The sequence below is a fragment of the Mastigoproctus giganteus genome, chromosome 13 (assembly GCF_048544385.1).
Source record: "Mastigoproctus giganteus isolate SK-2022 chromosome 13, ASM4854438v1, whole genome shotgun sequence".
NCBI classification, from domain to species: domain Eukaryota; kingdom Metazoa; phylum Arthropoda; class Arachnida; order Uropygi; family Thelyphonidae; genus Mastigoproctus; species Mastigoproctus giganteus.
The window spans coordinates 20,605,845-20,627,245 of record NC_143587.1 but is presented as its reverse complement, the minus strand read 5'-3'; the positions used below and the strand labels follow the sequence as shown (position 1 = coordinate 20,627,245).

The 21,401-nt window shown below is 36.9% G+C and overlaps 1 protein-coding gene across 1 annotated transcript in view; it reads right to left on the bottom strand.

Annotated features, from left to right (window-relative positions):
• LOC150075838 (protein Obscurin-like) overlaps nucleotides 1-21,401 on the bottom strand; it is a 598,361-nt gene that overhangs the window by 162,224 nt on the left and 414,736 nt on the right. The window contains exons 57-58 of the mRNA XM_090387723.1: nucleotides 9,191-9,363; nucleotides 2,007-2,118 (exon numbers count right to left, since the gene is read on the bottom strand). Coding sequence (XP_090243849.1) covers nucleotides 2,007-2,118; nucleotides 9,191-9,363 — 285 coding nt within the window. The remainder of the gene's footprint in view (nucleotides 1-2,006; nucleotides 2,119-9,190; nucleotides 9,364-21,401) is intronic.

The following is a 21,401-nucleotide window of genomic DNA, read 5'->3' as shown; positions in this document are numbered from 1 at the left end:
GAGAGAATCTTTTCCCAAAAGCTCTAGGTTGGTCTGCTTGTGGAAACAGCAAGAATACTTGGCAAACTTTCTTTTTTGTTATTTGGGTACATTTCCATGACAACATAGTGGTTTTTCCAATTATCAGTTGTTTGGAGAGATCTGGGACCAAATTCTGTCAAATATGGAATTGAGGAATTCTTAAAAGCCTTTGCTCAGTCAGTAGTCAGTTGATCTCAAGCAGAGAGAGTAGGGTTTCTTCCTGGATAGTTAGCAGTATTAGTATTGGCCATACAACGTAAGGAAGCCAAAAGCTTTTGCTGCATTAGTTTCAGTATGGGCAACATATTTTTGTAACTTATTTTCAAAAACGAGTAAGGCAGAAAAGCATTAGAAGCTTCTTTGATTAAAAATTAATAATAATAAAATAAATAAATAAATGAATATAGTCCAGAATGTGTCTAGAAGCAAAGGTGAGGAACTCTGATGGAACTCTCAGGAAATCTTGTTAATGGGTAGCATAAGCAGGAAACAAACTTTTTTCAAGAGACAAATTGAGGCCAGTCACAGATTAGTAGTAGTATACAGCCACTCCCCGACTTCTGTAATACTTGACTTACGGAAATTCGACTTTACGTAAGTTTTTGCCGGCCAGTGCAAACTTCAAAAATTTGTGGAAACGTATTTTGCATCACATAGGAATAAATGGAGGTATCATGAAAATATTGTAATGTGAACCCAATAACACATTGTTTTTTTTTTGGTAATTCGTTCCAAGACCTTGGAAGTTGAACTTTTTGCTATATAACTAAGCTATTTATCTCTCTCTCTAAAAGGTCATTTTTATAATGGAAATTGCACTACTCTTTCATCGTTATCCTATGTTCCGTTATAAGAATCAATTTTGAATGCATTTGTGATATTTTTCTAAAATACATTTCTGGAGGTCACTACCATAAAACAATAAAAACAATTTGCACTTTCCAGTTGATTGGGCTTTTCTGTTAGTGCATCTAATTATAAACGGGTAGTAAACTCAATCTTATTGCATTTGCAATAATCCAGATAACTGTAATTGTGTGGGTTTTTACGTTATTATGGTAAAATGTGTTCCCTTCACTGAAATCTTCAATCATATAAAAATCATAAATAAATTTTCAGAATCTTCTCTTTAATCCTATTTACTTATTACAATGATGAAGGGAAAGTGACCAACAGCAAGTGCAAGTGCTGGTAGTGGTAGGAAATGAAACAAAACAAAATTGATTTAGAAATGAAGATGATTAATTAAGAAGTATGAAGCAGGACAAAGTCTGTCATCTATTCTGCAAGGGAATTAGGTCTCGCTGCTTCAACAGTGAATACTATTTTAAGGGACAGTGCATGTATAAAAGAACACGTTAAAGGATCAATATATGTTGGGCCAGTCCGCCCCAACAGTAATCACAAAACAGCGTTCATGTGCTATATCGAAGATGGAAAAGCTATTAATAATATGGATGGAAAATCAGATTCAGAAGCAAGTGCACCTGAATTAATGGCCATTCAAGCAGGAAGTATTTATGAAGATAACGATAAGTATGGCAAACCACAAGCCAAGTTCGTGGCAAGCAACAGATAGTTTAATAGGTTCAAGCATCATGCTGGTTTCCAAAACATTAAAGTATGCAGTGAAGTTGGGAGTGGCTGTATTAGTATTAGTAAAATAATGCAATGAAGCAAAGCTTATGTAGTATATAGCCAATTACTTTTTGATTACAAGTAACTGAGTAATTAATTTATTACTCATCATCAAACTCTATAACAGCTGAGATAAGAAGTTTATTGAGACATATGCCTTCAGGAAATCAACACAGAAGACATACGTCCATGCTGATTGCTTGGAAATACTGGCAATTGCAGAGTGCAGAACAGAAGACTAGATTCTCTGTATAAAAAAATCATATTTTTCACTGCAAATATATTATTTTGGTTAATTTAATTCAAAACATGATATGGAAAAAGTTCTTTTTTCTATAAATACTTGCCATTTAACATCTGGAGGTGGCTGGCCATCAGCTTTGGCATCCAGTTTTAATTGGGCACCTTCTGGAACTTCAGTAGATTTTGGAAGTTCATTCTCCAACACTGGAGCAACATCTATATAAAAAAATTTAAATTATACCAAAAGTATTAAGACAATTATAAACTTTAGGTTGCAGAAAAGTCCCTTATAGACATTTAATGCTCATATTTAACTGGTTATCTTTAGCATCAATCAAACAATGCAATATACATCTGACCTGCTGCATCTGAGCAATAGCTGTTAAGAGTCAATCAAACTGCACATCTTCTATTGTAGTTAGTGGAACTTTTCTATATTGTAAACCAAAAGGGTTTGCAATCAGGGTAGGTCACTTAAATAACATGTTCATATAGATGAAATATATATGCTGCAATCTCACTATAATGTGGGCGTTGAAAAAAAGTACTGATGCTTGAAAAAGTGTCATATTATGATTGCCCCCCTATTCCAAGCTGATCCTTGAATTATGGAAGTTATGGTCAGGCTATTAGCTTTGCTGCTATTGGTAAATGCAGCATCACAGATCCTCATTTTCACATAGAGCATGTCTTTTTTTTATTGTTATTTTAATTCAGTAGTAATTTTGGTAAGAGTTTTGAAAATGTTCACTCAGTGAATCTCCCCTCCTCCCTTCAAAATTTGACAAGAGCATTGATTTTCAGCAAAGTGCATCACATTATTTTTGAACATGCAACTAAAATAGGAGATGATGAGCTGACAATTAGGATTAGTGAAAGCCAACAAGAGTTAACATCAGCTACATCACATGGCTAATTCCATGAGACCTATGGTAAGAGTATTAGCATTTTTTACCATTGATGCAATGGTAAAAAAAAAAAAAAGAAAAAAACCTGCTCTTGTCATATCTGAGTATAGTCCACATAAATTTTCTTGCATAATACAGTCAGAGTGTGTTAAATTCTAATGTACACAGTTGTTGTTTGGGGGTTTTACAGTACAAGGGCAACATGGCCATAACGCCATAATGAGCCAAATGTACACAGCAAAGAGTTGTTTTATGTTAGCATAACTGAACACAAACAAAGCTTAATTCCCTCCCCAATCTCTATTTCACATTGAAAACAAACATCTTTATAAAATAAAATGTGGCAACATTCAATACTTTGGTTATTTTCAGTAATATTTAATTGCTATATACTACTCTCAGAAAACAAATTGTAAAGTATATTAATGCCAATTAGAGTCAGAACTGTGGTGCTTCTGATCTCCCTTTCAAAACTGACAGTTGCAAAGCTATATAAATTAACCAACAGTTATAATGTAAAGTTTTATTAATGTGTCCTTGGAAGCCACTGTGTGAGGCAAAAAAAATATTTAGTATTACTATTAATAGCAGAAAATGATGCAAGAAAGCAAGCTTATACAGTAGAAGAGAGGGAAAAAAATCCCATATCATTGATCCATCCCTTCCAATATTCTGTCTAGTTTCCATCCATTCTAGTTTCCTTATTCTGCAACCATCCTTCCTCAATTTGAATTTATGCCCTCTCATGTGCATAGTATGAGCAAGAGGAAAAATTATATCAGCACTGAGTTTGAGCAAGCCACTCAAAGCCAAAAAGACCTCAGTCAGAATGCCTCACAGGTGCCTTGTCTCCAGATGATGCAATTTACAGAACTGAAGCCTTTCTTGATAAGACCACCCCTTTGTTCCCCTCATTAATCTCATTGCCCTTCTCTGTACCCATTCCAGCAGTTCTGTATCCTTCCTAAAATGTGGCTTCCAGTCCTATATGCAGTACTCAAGATGTGGCATGACCATTGCTTTATACAATGGGATAATCACCTCCTTATTCCTGCTAGTAAAATTCCTGTACATAACTGACAAACCCCACAAGCTGTCCTGGCAACCTGACTGCACTGCTCAGAGAACTTCATATCAGACTTCACAATTACCCACAGATCCTTTTCATTTTTCACTATCTTCAGTGTAACACTAAACAGTTGATACATTACTCTCAGATAATTACTACTCATACACAGAACCCTGCATCTGTCAGTGGTAAACTTCAATTGCCATTTCTCAGCTGATCTGCCTAATTTTTCTAGATTTTGTTATAGCAGCATACCTTCATTCCCGTCATTAACCACTTTGCCAACCTTTGTATCATCGGGAAACTTAGACATTAAGCCTGATATACCCTCATCAATATCATTAATAAATACAGAAAAAAGCAATGAGCCCAGCACCGAACCCTGTGGAACTCCACCAATACCATTAGTCCACGAAGAGCAGTTTATATTGATAATGACTTCTCTGTTATTAATATTAATAGACATAGAGTTATTATGTCTATTAATATTAATAATAGACATTGAGTTATTAATAACTCTATGTATTCTCCCATTGAACCATCCTTTTATTTATTTATAGCAGTAACTTTCCATTCATGCCACACTGCTCCAATTTGCACAGCAGTCTTTTATATGCAGCAATATCAAATGGTTTCTTGAAATCTAAATATATGATATCAAAATTATTTTTTACATCCAGTTAATTTGTCACTGTATTGTTAACATTTGCATAAGCAGTGGCAAATGATGCAAGAAAGCAAGCTTATATGGCATCAGCCAAAAAACCTCACTTTTCCCATCTCACCTATTCATTCCCTCCAACAGTTATGTCTAGATCATTCTAGAATTTATTTAAGCTATCAGATTGCACAACAACAGACAGAAGTTTATTCCAACCACCACAGGCTAAAGGCAAACTTCTGCATATGTATTCAGCAACCATCCTTCCTCAGTTTGAATTTATGCCCCCTCATGTGCATAGTCTGAGCAAGAGGAAGATTGCCATCAGCAATGAGCTTTCTCAATATCCATTTAAAGCCTTAAACACCTCAATCAGATCACACTGCAGGTGCCTAGTCTCCAGATGATGCAATTTGCAGAACTAAATTCTTTCTTGGTAAAAGCATGCCTTTGTTCCCCTCACTAACCTTGTTGCCCTTCTCTGTATTCATGCTAGATGCTAAACATCCTTCTTAAAATGATGATGCCTCTAGACTTGTATGCAATACTCCAAATGTGGCCTCATCATTACCTCATACAATGGAATAAACATCTCCTTATTACTACTAGCAAAATCATGTATGCATTACTCAGAGAACTTCATATCAGAGGTGCCTCCGTAGCCAGGTGGGAAGGAGCAGCAGTGCGTAGCACATGCTTCTCGATTAGACCGGGGTTCGAGCCCGTCACCACCAAATACGGAGGATGCGGAAAGGTCAGGGAATGACCACTGCATATTCCCGGAGCAATACGGCCTTAGTTGCTAATGCTCCTAAAAACCAAATAACCAACCAACCAATCATATCAGACTGCAAAATTACCCTCAGTTCTTTTTCATTTTCTCCTACCCTGAATGTAGTACCACACAGTTGATATGTTACTCTGGGGTTACTGCTACCCATATGCAGTACTTTGTATTTATAAATGTTAAACTTCAATTGCCGCTTCTCAGTCCATCTGCCTAACTTTTCTACATCATGTTGCAGTAGCATACTGTCATTAATCACCTTGCTGATTTTTGTATCATCTGCAAGCTTGAACGTTATACCTGATATGTCCTCATCAATATCATTGATAAATATAGAAAACAACAACAATGGGCCCAACACCTAACCCTGGTAGGCAATACTAATAACATTTGTCCATAAAGAGCAATGTCCATTGATTACCACTCTCTGTCTTCTCCCATTCAACCATCTCTTTATCCATAACAGCAACTTGCTCTTAATGCCATACTGCTCCAATCTGTACAGCAGTCTTTTATGTGCAACAGTATAAAAAGCGCTCTTGAAATCCAAGTATATGATACCAAAATTATTTTTTGCATTCAGTTCCTTTGTGACCACACCATAGCATCCAATCAAATTGGTCAAACAAGATTTCCCCTTAACAAACCCATGCTGTGTCTGAAGTATAATTGTAGTCTTGTCTAGATGATCCTGCATTACTTCTTTTACTAGTGACTCCAGTATTTTCCCTGGAACAGAAGTTAATGTAAGAGGTCTGTAATTATTCATATCACCCTTTAATATCCCTTTGTGAATTGGGGATACATTCGCACATCTCCAGTCCACAGGGATTTCCCTGAATCCAAGAATGCTCTTGTAATTATGGCTGAGGGTTTGCTTATTTCCTTCCCCACTTCCCTTAATATAATCAGATAGATCCCATCTACCCTAGGTGCCTTTCTTATGTTTAACTTCAACAATTTCTCTTCCATTTTCCTCTCAGTTATTACAAAATCATTTAGCTTCCTGTTAAAGTTTGATAAATTTCTGGTATCCCCCTTCTCTAAAGAATTACTCATGTGTGAATATAAATGCAAAATACTCATGCATGAATATATATGCAAAATACTCATTCAGTTTGTCATCAACCTGAGCAGAATCATCAACAGTTCAACCATTGGTATCGAGTGGACCAATTTGATTTGGCCTTTTATTTTTAATGTTTATATAAGGTTTTTTTTTTTTTTTTTTATGAGAACCCCAAACATAAGAGGTATTAGAACCTATAGTACTTAGTACCATGCTTGGGTTAGAGGTTGAGAAGATGAAAGAAGATATTTGTTGACTTTGGACTTGAACATCTGTAGACTGTAATTTTCAGGAAATACATATGAAGGAAGGTTGTTCCAGAAAATGGCAGTTGAATAGTAAAGAAGTATTTGCTGTATTTTTTTTTTATTCTTCACCAAAGATTTCTCACAATCTGCCTTCACTTGCCTGACCTCCTTTGCGACTTCATTACAGATTAGTTTATATCTACCATAGGCTTTTCTGTCGCCTGATAATTTATATGCATCACATGTATTTTTTTTTCTCTGCCATGGGTCTCATTAGTTCATCTGACATCCATTTAACCCTATACCTTGAAGAGTATTTCTTAGTTGGTATGAAAAGCCTAGTACCTTCTATGATTAATTCCTAGAATGCATCCCATTTAGAATTTGCTGATCAGTTGTCATCACTTGTCAGAAATTAACATCATCATAAAAAATATGCAATGTTTTGTCATTGTGGTGAAGCAACATTTTCACTACAGCAATTATAGTATGTTCTCACAACAAGAAATTTTCCTGAGCATATTCTAATCCTTACATAAAAAAAAATAAAACTGCCATAGTGGCAATTGAAAATTATGTATAGCCAAAGGAAATTTTGCTGTAACTTCCAAAAACAGCACATTTACTGAACTACATTTGCTGAATATTATATATCATCATTATTATTATTATTATTATTATTATATTATTTCTCCCTGATTGGGGGTTCCACCTCGTGATGGGTATTGCTACCAAGTACACAGGGTGGTTGTCGTTATGTCTGGTGTTACTGTTGGTCAAGGAACTCTCTGATTATCCTACAGGTGTTCAGGATTGCTACTTTCTGGAGTCCCTTGTAGGTGTTCGCTGGGAGACCTATTGCTGCTAGGCTGTTATGTAGGGTCTTTGGCACCATACCTGTGGTTGACACGATGATCAGAATGGTCATTACTTGTTGCATATGCCACATCTCTTTGATCTCTCGTCTTAGGTTCGTGTACTTCCTGATTTTTTACCCATGGGTTTTCTGCAGGTTGCCAGTGTTGGGTACTGCTATGTCAATCAGATAGGTAGCCTTTTCCTTCTTGTCCACAAGGGTTATGTCTGGTCTGTTGTGGGATTGTCCTATCCGTTATTATGGCACGGTCCCAGTACAGCTTGTGGGTTGGTGTCTCTAGTACTGCCTGGGGTTCGTACTTGTAGTATGGTACACTTTCTTCGATCAACTGGTATTTCCTTGCTAGCTTCTGATGTATTATCCTGGCTACTTGGTCATGTCTATGAGTGTACTCAGTCTGGGTGATCACCTTGCATCTCGTGGTTATTATTATTATTAGATATGGTGCAAGAAAGCCTGAGGCTTATGCTGCACCAACTAAAAAATAATTCTGAATTACCCCTAGAGAGAGAGAGAGAGAGAGAGAGAGTCAGAAGTAGAAGGGAATCACCAAGAAAGAGAAGAATGATGATATCCAGCTCAGGATCCTGGATGTGCCAAGCCCATACTCACCAGATGTGAGCCTCTGAGGTTTATGTTTGCCAATCAAACATGTTTCATTTTGACCAATTGCCCAAGGGAATTTTCTATATATAAAAATAAAGTAATCGCATAAAGAAATTCGGTTCACTGGTCCAAGGGTGATATCACCCTTGGTCCAATGAACCAAATTTCTTGGACCAATGGACAGTAGCATGAATTTTCCATGCACTACTATTTGCATTTCTTGATTGAGGGCTTTGTCGTCAGCAACTTCATTATGCAAGTATTTCTCAATAATGAGGCATTTCTCATGATGGATTTCTCAATCATAATTAATGCAGTGGCTGGCATAATTTCATTAGCATTAATTTTACCCTTAAATAATATCATATACAAATTAATGTGGCTATGGTGGTTATCTTCAAAAAACTGATCTACAGTTACTGAACATAACTAAGTTCTCTCTCTGTTATTAGAGAAGTCTATGCATCTAGGGTTTTTCTCTTATCCTAATTCCTTTCTCTATCTTAAAAATAACATTTTAGAATTACATTGATGAGAAAGGAAATTTCAAATTACTGAAAATGATTTTAAATTATTTTAATCAATACAATCACTTTAAAGAAGTACTATTTTCTTTTTCAGAAGTAGAACCATATCATCATCATCATTCCATTAAGACAAATCAGAATACCATAAGTGTATTTCAAAAAATCTTAAAAAATCTTTTTTTTTTCTATATTGATGCCATTACTGTTAGATTTTTTATAAATGATTTTCACATGTGAAATTTTATTCATGTGTTGTTTATTGATGCTATGTGAAATATAATAATACAAAAAGGGAAAGGTCAAAAAATCATAAGTATGGGTTGAGTTGCCATAAGTAATAACACAGGTAGTGATTTCCTTTTAATTAGGCATAGATTTATAAAAAATAAAACCATATGCATAAGTAATACTTTGTTAATATTTTTGTCTAAATAAAATATAAAAGTACAGTAAAATTTAAAAAATTAAGTAGCAAATTTTAAAACTTTTTGTAATTAATAATAAAATCCAATATGACTTTTCACATAAATACATACCTTCTGCTGAGAGTGAGGCTTTACTGGTTGCCTCTCCTGCAGTGTTTACTGCTTTGCAGCTGTAAGTAGCAATATCTTTGGATTTGATATCCATAATCTCCAGGGTAAACTGATCATCCTTCTGAGTAACCTTAACATGGCCATCAGATACTAAAGCAGTATTTCCTTTGTACCTAGAAATGTTAATTATGAAATGTGATTAAATTCTTTAACTAGGAATTAGGAGTTACATAATAAATAAACATGTATCATCTTCCTTAGATATTTTGACTTATTGTCATATACTGCTCTCTTAATATCTTAATGTTATCAAAAAAAATTTAAAGATTATTTAATATATGTTTCTCTTAAGTATCTCTATTTACAACAGAGATGAAGCACAAAGTACTGGGGAAATATTACTGCAGTCTTTCAAATTCCAATTCTCTCATGTTACTAATGCCACATGTTTTCAACACTGCTGTTGGTAACGAATGGTAACGTTACCATTCGTTACTGCTGTTGCTTTCCATTCATGACTCTATGTCTTTCAGTAGAGATGCTCTTTCCTGCTGTTTTTTTTTTTCTGAGCTGCTCATTATGTTCACAACTAAGTCTAATTAGCCACCAGCCATAAAATCTTCAAAAATTTTAACCCTGCATAGTTGAGTAAGTTATCAAGGGGAAATGAATTTTCTTAAAGAAATAATGATCATCTTCTGAAGCAAATAAGCCCTTCTCCATTTTAGAAATAATTTGTAATGAGGACAAAGGATAACTTTATATAAATTAGTAGAGAAATGGAATCAAGTGTATAATAATCTAACTTAGTAGTGGGATTTTAAAATACCAAATGAAACATCACACTACAAATATACCATTGGCCTGTACTGACTGGACATACACTTTCAGCTTATACATGAGTCATTATATGTTTTCTGACTTCCTGAGGGTCAAAACTAGGAATGTTGACTTATACTCAAAGTCATCTTGTACTCAAGTATCTATAGCAATGTACATTGTGCTCCCAATCTTAGAGGATTATTTCAGTGCAAACATATAATACTATCATAAGAGCTATCTGAAAGTTTAATTTATTACAAAATCAACTTCCTCATTATTATTTTTCTACTGTTAAATAATAATAATAATTAAATACTTAAATAGAGGAGTAATAATTTCTGTTCTGTCTATAAGTGTACACAACTGAAACCGCATAATATCCATGAAATTGCATAAAAATAAACTAATACAAGAAACATATCATTAATGACATATACAGTAAGCATCCATAACAACAAACTTCTTAGACATGAAAAAATCACAAACACTGATATTTTGTTCTAATGAATATCACTGAAAATTATGTAAAAAACATTATATATACAAATACATAAATTTACTTATTTATTTATATATATAATTTTGCATTAAAATCAATAATAAACAAATAATGTCACATTTACTACAAAAGTAATAATATTTGTTCAGTGTCACTTTGAAAGAATATTTTATTTATAAAAAAATACCATGCATTCAGAAAAATAGTATAGTAGATATAAATTATCATTATTTTTCTCTTATTAATACATCGTTTTATTTTTAATGTTTTAATTTTTCCCCTTGCATTAATATGAAAATTAGAAAATATTAATGGATGACTGGACAGTGGTTTTTTTCTTTTCATCTTAGATTTCTTTTTAGCAAGCAAGCATATCATTTACCCCTCTGTTAACTTTTAGGAATCGTTCGCTGTCAGGATCCATCTTCTCAAACCTCGCCATTGTGAATGCAATTTCACGAAATGCCATTGCCATCTCTCTGGTGATGAAATGCCTTGGCTCCTCATTTGGTTCATCTTAAGCTTCATCAGCATTTTTTTTCTTTCACTCTCTTCTTCCACTATTAACTCCTCCACGTCTTTGGCATCAATCTCCAACTGAAGTAACTTTGAAACCTTTACAATATTATCTGTAACCTCTTCATATGATTTGTCTTTTTCAAACCCTTCAAAGCCTTTCACTTGCTATAGGCGTATTTTCTTCCATGCGCCATTTAAACAACTTTTAGTAATTTCCACCCAGTCCTTATTAATGTTTAAGATGGCATGGTAAATATTGTAAGATTTCCAAAAGTCTCTTAATGTAAACTTTTTCTCATTGTCTACTGCAGACAATGCCTGAGCAAATGTTGTGTGTAAATAGTATGCTTTTAAATTCAAAATAACACCCTGATCCATATGTTGGATGAGTGACGTCTTGTTTGGCGGTAGAAATATGACTCTCACACGTTCGAATTGAAATCATCTAGATGTGTGGGATATCCAGGAGCATTATCTAATAGAAGCAAAATCTTGAAAGGAATGTTGCTGTCTTTACAATATTTTTCAACCTCGAGAATGAATCAGCATTTAAACCAATACTCAAAGAGAGATATTTTTATCCATGCTCTCTGGTTCGATTGAAAAAGCATGGGTAGGGTGGCTCTACTGATGCCCTTAAATGCACAAGGATTTCAGAATGGTACACAAGCAGTGGTTTTAATTTGTAATCTCCGGCTGCATTAGCCCCAAGCAAGAGCGTGGCCCTATCTTTTGACACCTTGAAACCTGGAATTGTATTTTCCTCTTTGGCAATGTATGTTCGATCTGGCATTTTTTCCCAATACAGAGCAGTCTCGTCAATGTTAAAAATTTGCTGCATTGAATAGCTGCCTTCATCAATAATTTTTTCCAACACATTACAAAATTTCTCTGTAGTTGCAGAATCAGCACTGGCACCTTCACCACATACTTTAACATTGTGGAAACCAGCGCGATGCTTGAACCTATTAAACCACCCATTGTTTGCCATGAACTTGGGTTGGGGTTCGCTGTACTTATCCTTAATATCTTTATAAATACTTGTTGCTTTTGCTTGAATGGTCATTAGACGCAGGGGCACTCGCTTCTGAATCTGATTTTCCATCCATATTATTAACAGCTGTTCCATCCTCGATATAGTACCTGAACGCTGTTTTGTGATCACTGTTGATCTTAAATACATTGATCCTTTGACATGTTCTTTTATACGTGCACTGTCCTTTAAAATAGTATTCACTGTTGAAGCAGCGAGACCTAATTCCCTTGCAAAATAGGTGACAAACTTTGTCCTGCTTCTTAATTAATCATCTTCATTTCTAAATCAATTTTTTTTGTTTCCTGGCACTACCACTACTTGCCCTTTTCATTGGTTGCATTCCCTTCATCATTGTAATGCGTAAACAGGAATGAAGAGAAGTTTCTGAAAATTTGTTTTTTATATGATTGAAGATTTCAGTGAAGGGGAACACATATCACTATAATAGCATAAAAATTGCAGTTATCGGTAATATCGCAAATGCAATAAGATCGAGTTTACTACCTGTTTATAATTAGATGCACTAACAGAAAGGCCCAATAAACTTGAAAGTGCAAATTGTTTTTATTGTTTTTTGGTCGTGACCTCCAGAAATGTGCTTTAGAAAAATATCACAAAGGAGTTTAAAATTGATTCTTATAATGAGAACATATGATAACGATGAAAAGGTACTGCAATTTCCATTATAAATATGACCTTTTAGAGAGATAAATAGCTTAGTGATATAGCAAAATTTTCAACTTCCAAGGACTTGGAATGAATTACAAAAAAAAAAAAAAAAAAACAATGTGTTATTGGGTTCACATTACGATATTTTCACAATACTTCCATTTATTCCTAAGGGATACAAAATACGTTTCCACGATTTTTTTAAGTTTGCACCGGCCGGCAAAAACTTACGTAAAGTCGAATTTCCGTAAGTCGGGGAGATCCTGTATAATGAATTCTGTTATTGCATTTCTTAAAATCTCCATTTTTAAGCATAAGTAGACTTTTAAAATAATTTGTTGTACTGAATTTTTTGTCAAAATTATTTTGTTCAAATGAGACAGCACAAATAATATGGGAAGTCAGCTGGGACCAAGGAATATTTTTGATATAGTGAAATTTTTGTTAAAACAGTATTCATTGTTGATAGGATTTTAATGTACACAATGTTTATTAATTATTCATCTAATTGTGAAGCTCAGTTAAAATTTTATTGTAATAGGAATTACTTAGCAAGTACAGGTCACTGTTGAAAAAAAGCCGTGAATTAGGGTTGAACTTGAAAGTGTCTGCAATTCTGCCCAGACATGATAGGAGGGAGTATATGATGAGAGCCTTGTCGATCAATTCGGCCCTGGAGGGATTGTGCAAGGCTCAAGGGGTAGAATTTTTTTCAGCCTGGACTGTACTTGTTAACAGGAGAGATTGCTTCTACAGGTATGGGATACACTTAAATAGAAAGGGTGCAAGAATTTTTGCTGATGCTGTCGAGGCAGTGTTAGGTGGGTCGGAAAACTGCTAGTTGGGGGGGATACAAGGACTAATAGAGTAATAGTAGCCACTGGCAGAGGTGGAAGTGATTCTTGCACTCCTTCTATTGAAATGAGCAGAAACCTGAAAAACAAGTTGCAGGATATTTCAGAGACTGCTGGTAGTCATTGCGGTACAAGTAAACACATGGGTTGTGTTAGGGTAGCTAAGAATAGAAACAGGTGCATGTATACCTGCGTGTACACCAATGCTAGGAGTTTGGTAAATAAATTTGATGAATTTGAGGTATTGCTCAAAACATCAAAGGCAGATATTGTTGGGATATCAGAGACGTGGTGTCACACAGATATAAGTAATGCGGAACTGGAATTTGGGGAATACAATGTGTATACAAAGGATAGACAGGACAGGAGGGGAGGAGGGGTTATGCTATTAATTAAGAAACACATAAAGTCCAAGGAAGTGAAGCCAGTCGACATCGATGGACAGGGCAGTGTCGAGTCAGTTTGGTGTGACATAAGCATAGGGAAATCAAAATTGACAGTAGGAGTGTGCTATAGGCCTAATGACTCTGATGAGTATAATAAGATATTGTACAGGGAAATAGAGTGGGCCAGTAAATCAGAGAGTCTTATAATGGGGGATTTTAATTTCCCAGATATTGACTGGAATTTGTGGGTTGGTCACTCGCACACTAGCAAGGCTTTTGTGGATTTATTGGATGATTGTTTTCTACATCAGCATGTTCGTGAGGCAACAAGAGGGAGCAATACTCTTGATCTGATTATCAGTAGTGATTCTTCATGCATTAAGAATCTGCAGATAAATGAACCACTAGGTGGCAGTGATCACAGTGTGTTGAAGTGGGATTTACTCAAGGAGGTAACTACCATCAGAGGTAAAGGGAAGGGTTTTTGTTTTCGTAAAGGCGACTATGATGGTCTGAGACAGTATTTAAATTCTATACAGTGGGACCAACTGATGATGTTACCAACAGCAAATTCAAAATGGGAAGCATTCAAAGAACTTATCTTGGAAGCTACTAAGCTTTACATACCAACTAAGAAATATTGTTCAAGGTTTAGGCCAAAATGGATGTCAGATGAACTAATGAGGCATATGGCAGAGAAGAAAAATGCATGGGATACATACGAATTAACACATGACACAGAAGCCTATGATAGATACAAGTTGATATGCAACCAAGTTACAAAGGAGGTTAGGCAGGCGAAGGCAGATTACAAGAAATCCTTGGCAAGGGATGCAAAGAAAAACAGCAAAGAGTTCTTTACTTATGTAAACTCTAGAAGGAAGGGGATGAATCAGATTGGTCCACTTGATATTGATGGGTCAAGTGTTGATGATCCTGCTCAGGTAGCTAACAAGCTAAATGAATATTTTGCATCGACATTCACACATGAGGAGTTATTCAGCGAGGGGAATACCAGAGGTGTATTCAACTCTAGCAGTAAGCTACAGAATCTTGAAATAACTGGGAGTAAAGTGGAGGAGAAACTGTTGAAGATAAACACAAGAAAGGCACCCGGGGTGGATGGGATCTATCCAGTTATATTAAAGGAGGCAGCAAAGGAAGTAAGCAAACCCTTAGCCATAATTATGAGAGCTTCCTTGGACTCAGGGGAGGTACCCATAGACTGGAAATGTGCAAATGTGACCCCAATTCACAAAGGAGGATCAAAGGCTGACACAAGTAATTATAGACCTGTGAGCTTAACTTCTGTTCCAGGAAAATTAATGGAGGCACTGGTTAAAGAAGTACTGCAGGATCATTTAGACAAGACTTCAGTTATAGCTCAGACACAGCATGGTTTTGTTAAGGGGAAGTCTTGCCTGACCAACTTGATTGGATACTATGATGCAGTCACAAAAGAACTGGATGCAGGGAATAACTTTGATATTATATACTTGGATCTAGAAAGGCTTTTGATACTGTTGCACATGGAAGACTGCTACACAAATTGGAGCAGTGTGACATTGGAGGCAAATTGCTGCTATGGATAAAGGGGGAGAAGACAGAGAGTGGTAATCAATGGACACTGCTCATCGTGGACTAATGTTATTAGTGGAGTCCCTCAGGGCTCAGTGTTGGGTCCATTATTGTTTTCTGTATTTATAAATGATATTGATGATGGTATATCGGGCTTAATGTCCAAGTTTGCAGACGATACAAAGGTTGGCAGGGTTGTCAAGGACACTACTGACACTATGCTGCTGCAACAGGATCTGGAAAGGTTGAGCAGATGGGCTGAGAGGTGGCAAATGAATTTTAACATTGACAAATGTAAAGTACTACACATGGGAAACAGCAACCCCAGAGCAATGTATCAACTCTGTGGTACTACACTGACAGTGGTAGAGAATGAAAGGGACTTGGGGGTGGTTGTGCAGGCAGATATGAAGTTCTCTGAGCAGTGCAGACGGGCTGCAAGAGTAGCTCATGGAGTATTGTCAATGATATACAGAAATTTTTCCAGCAGGGATAAGGAGGTGATTGTTCCATTGTATAAGGCGATGGTCAGGCCACACCTAGAGTACTGTATACAAGTCTGGAGGCCTCATTTCAAGAAGGATGTAGAGCTGCTGGAACGAGTACAGAGAAGGGCAACAAGATTAGTGAATGGAACAAAGGGGTGCTCTTACGAAGAAAGGCTTAAGTTTTGCAAATTACAGTGTCTGGAGACTAGGCACCAGCGAGGTGATCTGATAGAGGTGTATAAAGCCTTGAATGGTTTAAGCATGCTCAATGCTGATGGGATTCTTCCTCTAGCTCAGGAAAATCACCTGAGAGGGCATAAATTCAAATTGAGGAAAGACAGATGTAGGATAGACGTGCGGAAATTTGCCTTTAGCCAGCGGGTGGTTGATTGGTGGAACAGACTTCCATCCCTATTGGTGGAGGTTGATAGCCTAAATAAGTTTAAGGCTCAGCTGGACAGGTATTTTGAACGAATAGAGGGGTGAAGTGTAAGTGGGTTTTTTTTTTTTTTTTTTTTTGGGCTGATGCTGCATAAGCTTGCTTTCTTGCATCAAATGCCTCTACTAATGCTAATGCTAATGCTAATAAGGCAATGGTTAGGCCACATCTTGAGTACTGTATACAGGTCTGGAGGCCTCATTTCAAGAAGGATGTAGAGCTGCTGGAACGGGTACAGAGAAGGGCAACAAGATTAGTGAATGGAACAAAGGGTTGCTCTTACGAAGAAAGGCTTAAGTTTTGCAAATTACAGAGTCTGGAGACTAGGCACCGGCGAGGTGATCTGATAGAGGTGTATAAGGCTTTGAATGGTTTGAGCATGCTCAATGCCAATGGGATTCTTCATCTTGCTCAGAATAATCACCTCAGAGGGCATAAATTCAAATTGAGGAAGGACGGATGTCGGATAGATGTGCGGAAATTTGCCTTTGGCCAGCGGGTGGTTGGTTGGTGGAACCGACTTCCATCACTTGTTGTTGAAGTTGATAGCCTAAACAAATTTAAAGCTCAACTGGACAGGTATTTCGAACGAACGGAGGGGTGAAATGGGAGTGGAGTTTTTTTTTTTTTTTTTTTTGGCTGATGCTGAATAAGCTTGCTTTCTTGCATCATATGCCTCTACTAATGCTAATGCTAATGCTAAAATGGTTTGCTGCAGTTATTAAAGCAACTCCATCAATTTTTTCTAATGCAGTTGGCAGCCTTGATCCCAACAAGAATTGTGACAGTGCAGGAGAAAGCGATGTATGTTTTGTGGCTGTGGGATACCACATTGCCTTGGCCGACCGGGCTAGCCGGGTGGGTAAAGTGCCTACCTAGCAACCCAAAGGTCGCGGGTTCAAATCCCGCCTCGGGCTTGGATCAAAGTACTGCAAAAAACCTTGGGAGGTGCATTATGGCCACAGAAGCCGATGCGCCAACAACTACCAAAAAAAAAAAAATACCACATCGCCAGTGACTGTAAAGAGATATTTTCAATGGGAATTCCAAAAGATCCATCTATGAAACAATAAATAAAGAGAAGGTTGAAACAGTTTCAAGAAGGAAGTAATGTGCTGCATCAGAAAGGAGCAAGTAGGCCTTAGGTATCTGCAGATAAATTTTCAGAAAAAGTAAGGAAGTGTTTACAAAAGTCTCACAAAGCCTATCTGCCAGGCAAGAGCGCAGCTGCAAATACCATGAGCAACATTACACAGGGTGGTTTGCAAAAGATTGAAACTTTATGCTTACAAAGTGCAAATTGTCCAGGAAATTAAGCCTCATAACAAATCACAATGAGAGGAATTTGCTGTTCACATTGGGAACTATATAGTTCTAAACTGAACTGTATCATTTAAGTTATAAATCGTATGATGTTTAAAACTTTCATTGTTCCCTCTCCCGCCACACAGTTCGAACATGAGCATGATGATCATTATCAGGTGACACAGAACCTATGGTAGATATAAGCTAGCCTGTAATAAAACCACAAAGGTGATTAGGCAAGAGAAGGCAGATTACGAGAAATCCTTGACAAAGGATGCGAAGAAAAACAACAAAGACTTCTTTACTTCCTTTTCTAGAAGGAAGGAGATGAATTAGATTATTATTATTATTATTATTATTATTATTATTATTATTATTATTATTAGCCATATGGTACAAGGAAGCTTGAGGCTTATGCTGCACCAGTCAAAAAAAAAAAAAAATCCCGAGTTACCCCGAGAGAGAGAGAGAGAGAGAGAGAGAGAGAGAGAGAGAGAGAGAGAGAGAGAGAGAGAAAGAGAAAGGGAGAGAGAGAAGTACAAAGGAATCACCACGAAAGAGAAGAATGATGATATCCAGCTCAGGACCCTGGGTTTGCCAAGCCCATACTCACCAGATGTGAGCCCCCAGGGTTAAATTGGTCAATGATATCAATGGTTTGAATGCTGGTGATCCTGATAAGGTAGCTGACAAACCGAATGAGTATTTTACATCTACATTCACACATGAGGAGTTGTGTAGGGAAATGTAGGCCAGAAGTTTATCAAACTGTAACAGGGAGCTAATTGATTTTGCAAATAAATGAGAGGAAAGTGGAAGACAAATTGTTAAAGTTAAACATAAGAAAGGCACCTGGGGTGGATGGGATCTATCTAATTATATTAAGGAAGGCAACAAAGGAAGTAAGCAAACCCTTGGCCATAATTATGAGAGCATCCTTGGATTCAGGGAGGGCCCCATGGACTGGAGATGTGCAAATGTATCCCCAATTCACAAAGGGGATCAAAGGGTGACACAAGTAATTACAGACCTGGCATTAGCATTAGCATTAGTAGAGGCATATGATGCAAGAAAGCAAGCTTATGCAGCATCAGCCAAAAAAAAAAAAAAAAAAACTTCCACTTCATTCCTTCATTCGTTCGAAATACCTGTCCAGCCGAGCCTTAAATTTATTTAGGTTATCAACTTCCACAACAAGGGATGGAAGTCTGTTCCACCAACCAACTACCCGCTGGCTAAAGGCAAATTTCCGCTCATCTAACCTACATCTGTCTTTCCTCAATTTGAATTTATGCCCTCTCAGGTGATTATTCTGAGCAAGAGGAAGAATCCCATCAGCATTGAGCATGCTCAAACCATTCAAGGCCTTATACACCTCTATCATGCTCAATGCCGATGGGATTCTTCCTCTTGCTCAGAATAATCACCTCAGAGGGCATAAATTCAAATTGAGGAAGGATGGATGTCGGATAGATGTGCGGAAGTTTGCCTTTGGCCAGCGGGTGGTTGGTTGGTGGAACCGACTTCCACCACTTGTTGTTGAGGTTGATAGCCCAAACAAATTTAAGGCTCAACTAGACAGGAATTTCGACCAAAAGGAGGGGTGAAATGGGAGTGGTGTGTGTGTGTTTTTTTTTTTTTTTTTTTTGGCTGATGCTGAATAAGCTTGCTTTCTTGCATCATATGCCTCTACTAATGCTAATGCTAATGCTAATCAGATCACCTTGCCAGTGCCTAGTCTCCAGACACTGTAATTCGCAAAACTTAAGCCTTTTTTTGTAAGAGAAACCGCTTGTTCCATTCACTAATCTTGTTGCCCTTCTCTGTACTTGTTCCAGCAGCTCTATATCCTTCTTGAAATGAGGCCTCCAGACCTGTATACAGTATACTCAAGGTGTGGCCTGACCATTGCCTTATACAAGGGAATAATCACCTCCTTATCCCTGCTAGAAAAATTCCTGTATATCATTGACAAGACACCATGGGCTACTCTTGCCGCCTGTCTGCACTGCTCAGAAAACTTCATATCTGCCTACACAATTACCCCCAGGTCCTTTTCATTCTCTACCACTGTCAGTGTAGACCTGTTAATTTAACTTCTGTTCCAGGAAAAATAATGGAGTCACTGGTTAGAGAAGTAATGCAGAATCATCTAGACAAGACTGCAGTTATAGTTCATGGGTTTGTTAAGGAAGTCTTGTCTGACCAATTTGACTGGATAGTATAATGTGGTCCCAAAGGAATTGGGTGCAAAAAATAAATTTGATATCATATACTTGGATTTCAGGAATGCTTTTGATACTGTTGCACATAAAAGACTGCTGTACAAATTGGAGCAGTGTGGCATTAAGACAAATTGCTGCTATGGATAAAGGGATGGTTGAGTGGGAGAAGGCAGAGAGTGGTAATCAATGGACACTGCTCTTTGTGGAGTGCCCCAGGGTTCAGTCTTGGGCCCATTGTTGTTTTATATATTTATCAATGATATTGATGAAGGTATATCAGGTGTAATGTCCAAGTTTGCAGATGATATGAAGGTTGGCAGGGTTGTTAATGAAAGTATGCTACTGGAACAGGATATAGAAAAGATGGGCAGATGGGCTGAGAAGTACTCTAGTTTAACATTGAAAAATGCAAAATACTGCATATGGGTAGCAGTAATCCCAAAGTAACGTGTGTAGTACCAACTACAGATAACCATAGTCATTTTTGCACTAGTAAAATCAAAGTCAATCAACCAACTACACAGTTTAACATTAACAAATGTAAAATACTGCATATGGGTAGCAGTAATCCCAAAGTAATGAGTGTAGTAATAACTGTGTGGTACTACGCTCAGGGTAGTGAAGAATGAAATAGACCTAGGGATAATTGTGCAGTCAGATATGAAGTTCTCTGAGCAATGCAGATAGGCTGCCATGACAGCTCATGGGGTTTTGTCAATGATATACAGGAATTTTTCTAGCTGAGATAAGGAGGTGATTATCCCTTTGTATAAGGCAATGATCAGGTCACACCTTGAGTACTACATACTGGTCTCAAGGCCTCAATTTAGGAAGGATGTAGAGTTGCTGGAATGAATATAGAGAAGGGCAACAACATTGGTGAGGGGAATAGAGGGTTTCTGTTACTAAGAAAGGTTTCAGTTCTGCAAATTGGAGCATCTGGTGACTAGGTGATCTGATTGAGGTGTTTAAGGCTTTGAATGGTTTGAGCATGCTCAATGTTGATGGTTGTAGAAGAGATGTGCAGAAATTTGCCTTTAGAAAATGGTTGATTGCTGGAACAAACTTCAATCTGTTGTTGTGGAAGTTTACAGCTTAAATAAATTCAAGGAAGAAGTGGACAAACTTTTGACTTTTGGAGTGAATTTATGGGTGAAATGGGAAGGGTTTTTTTTGCTGATGCTATATAAAGCTTTTGTGCATACGATGCACAAAAGCTTGCTTTTGTGCATTGTATGCCACTACTAATGCTAATGCTAATGATAGTCCTATGGTAAATGTGTGGTGCACACCGTCCTTCAGCCAAATGACTGGGAAATTTTTCTTCCCTGAAAGCACTGTGAACTTCACAAATTACATAGATATGCTCAAATTGTAAGCTGTAACTCAGT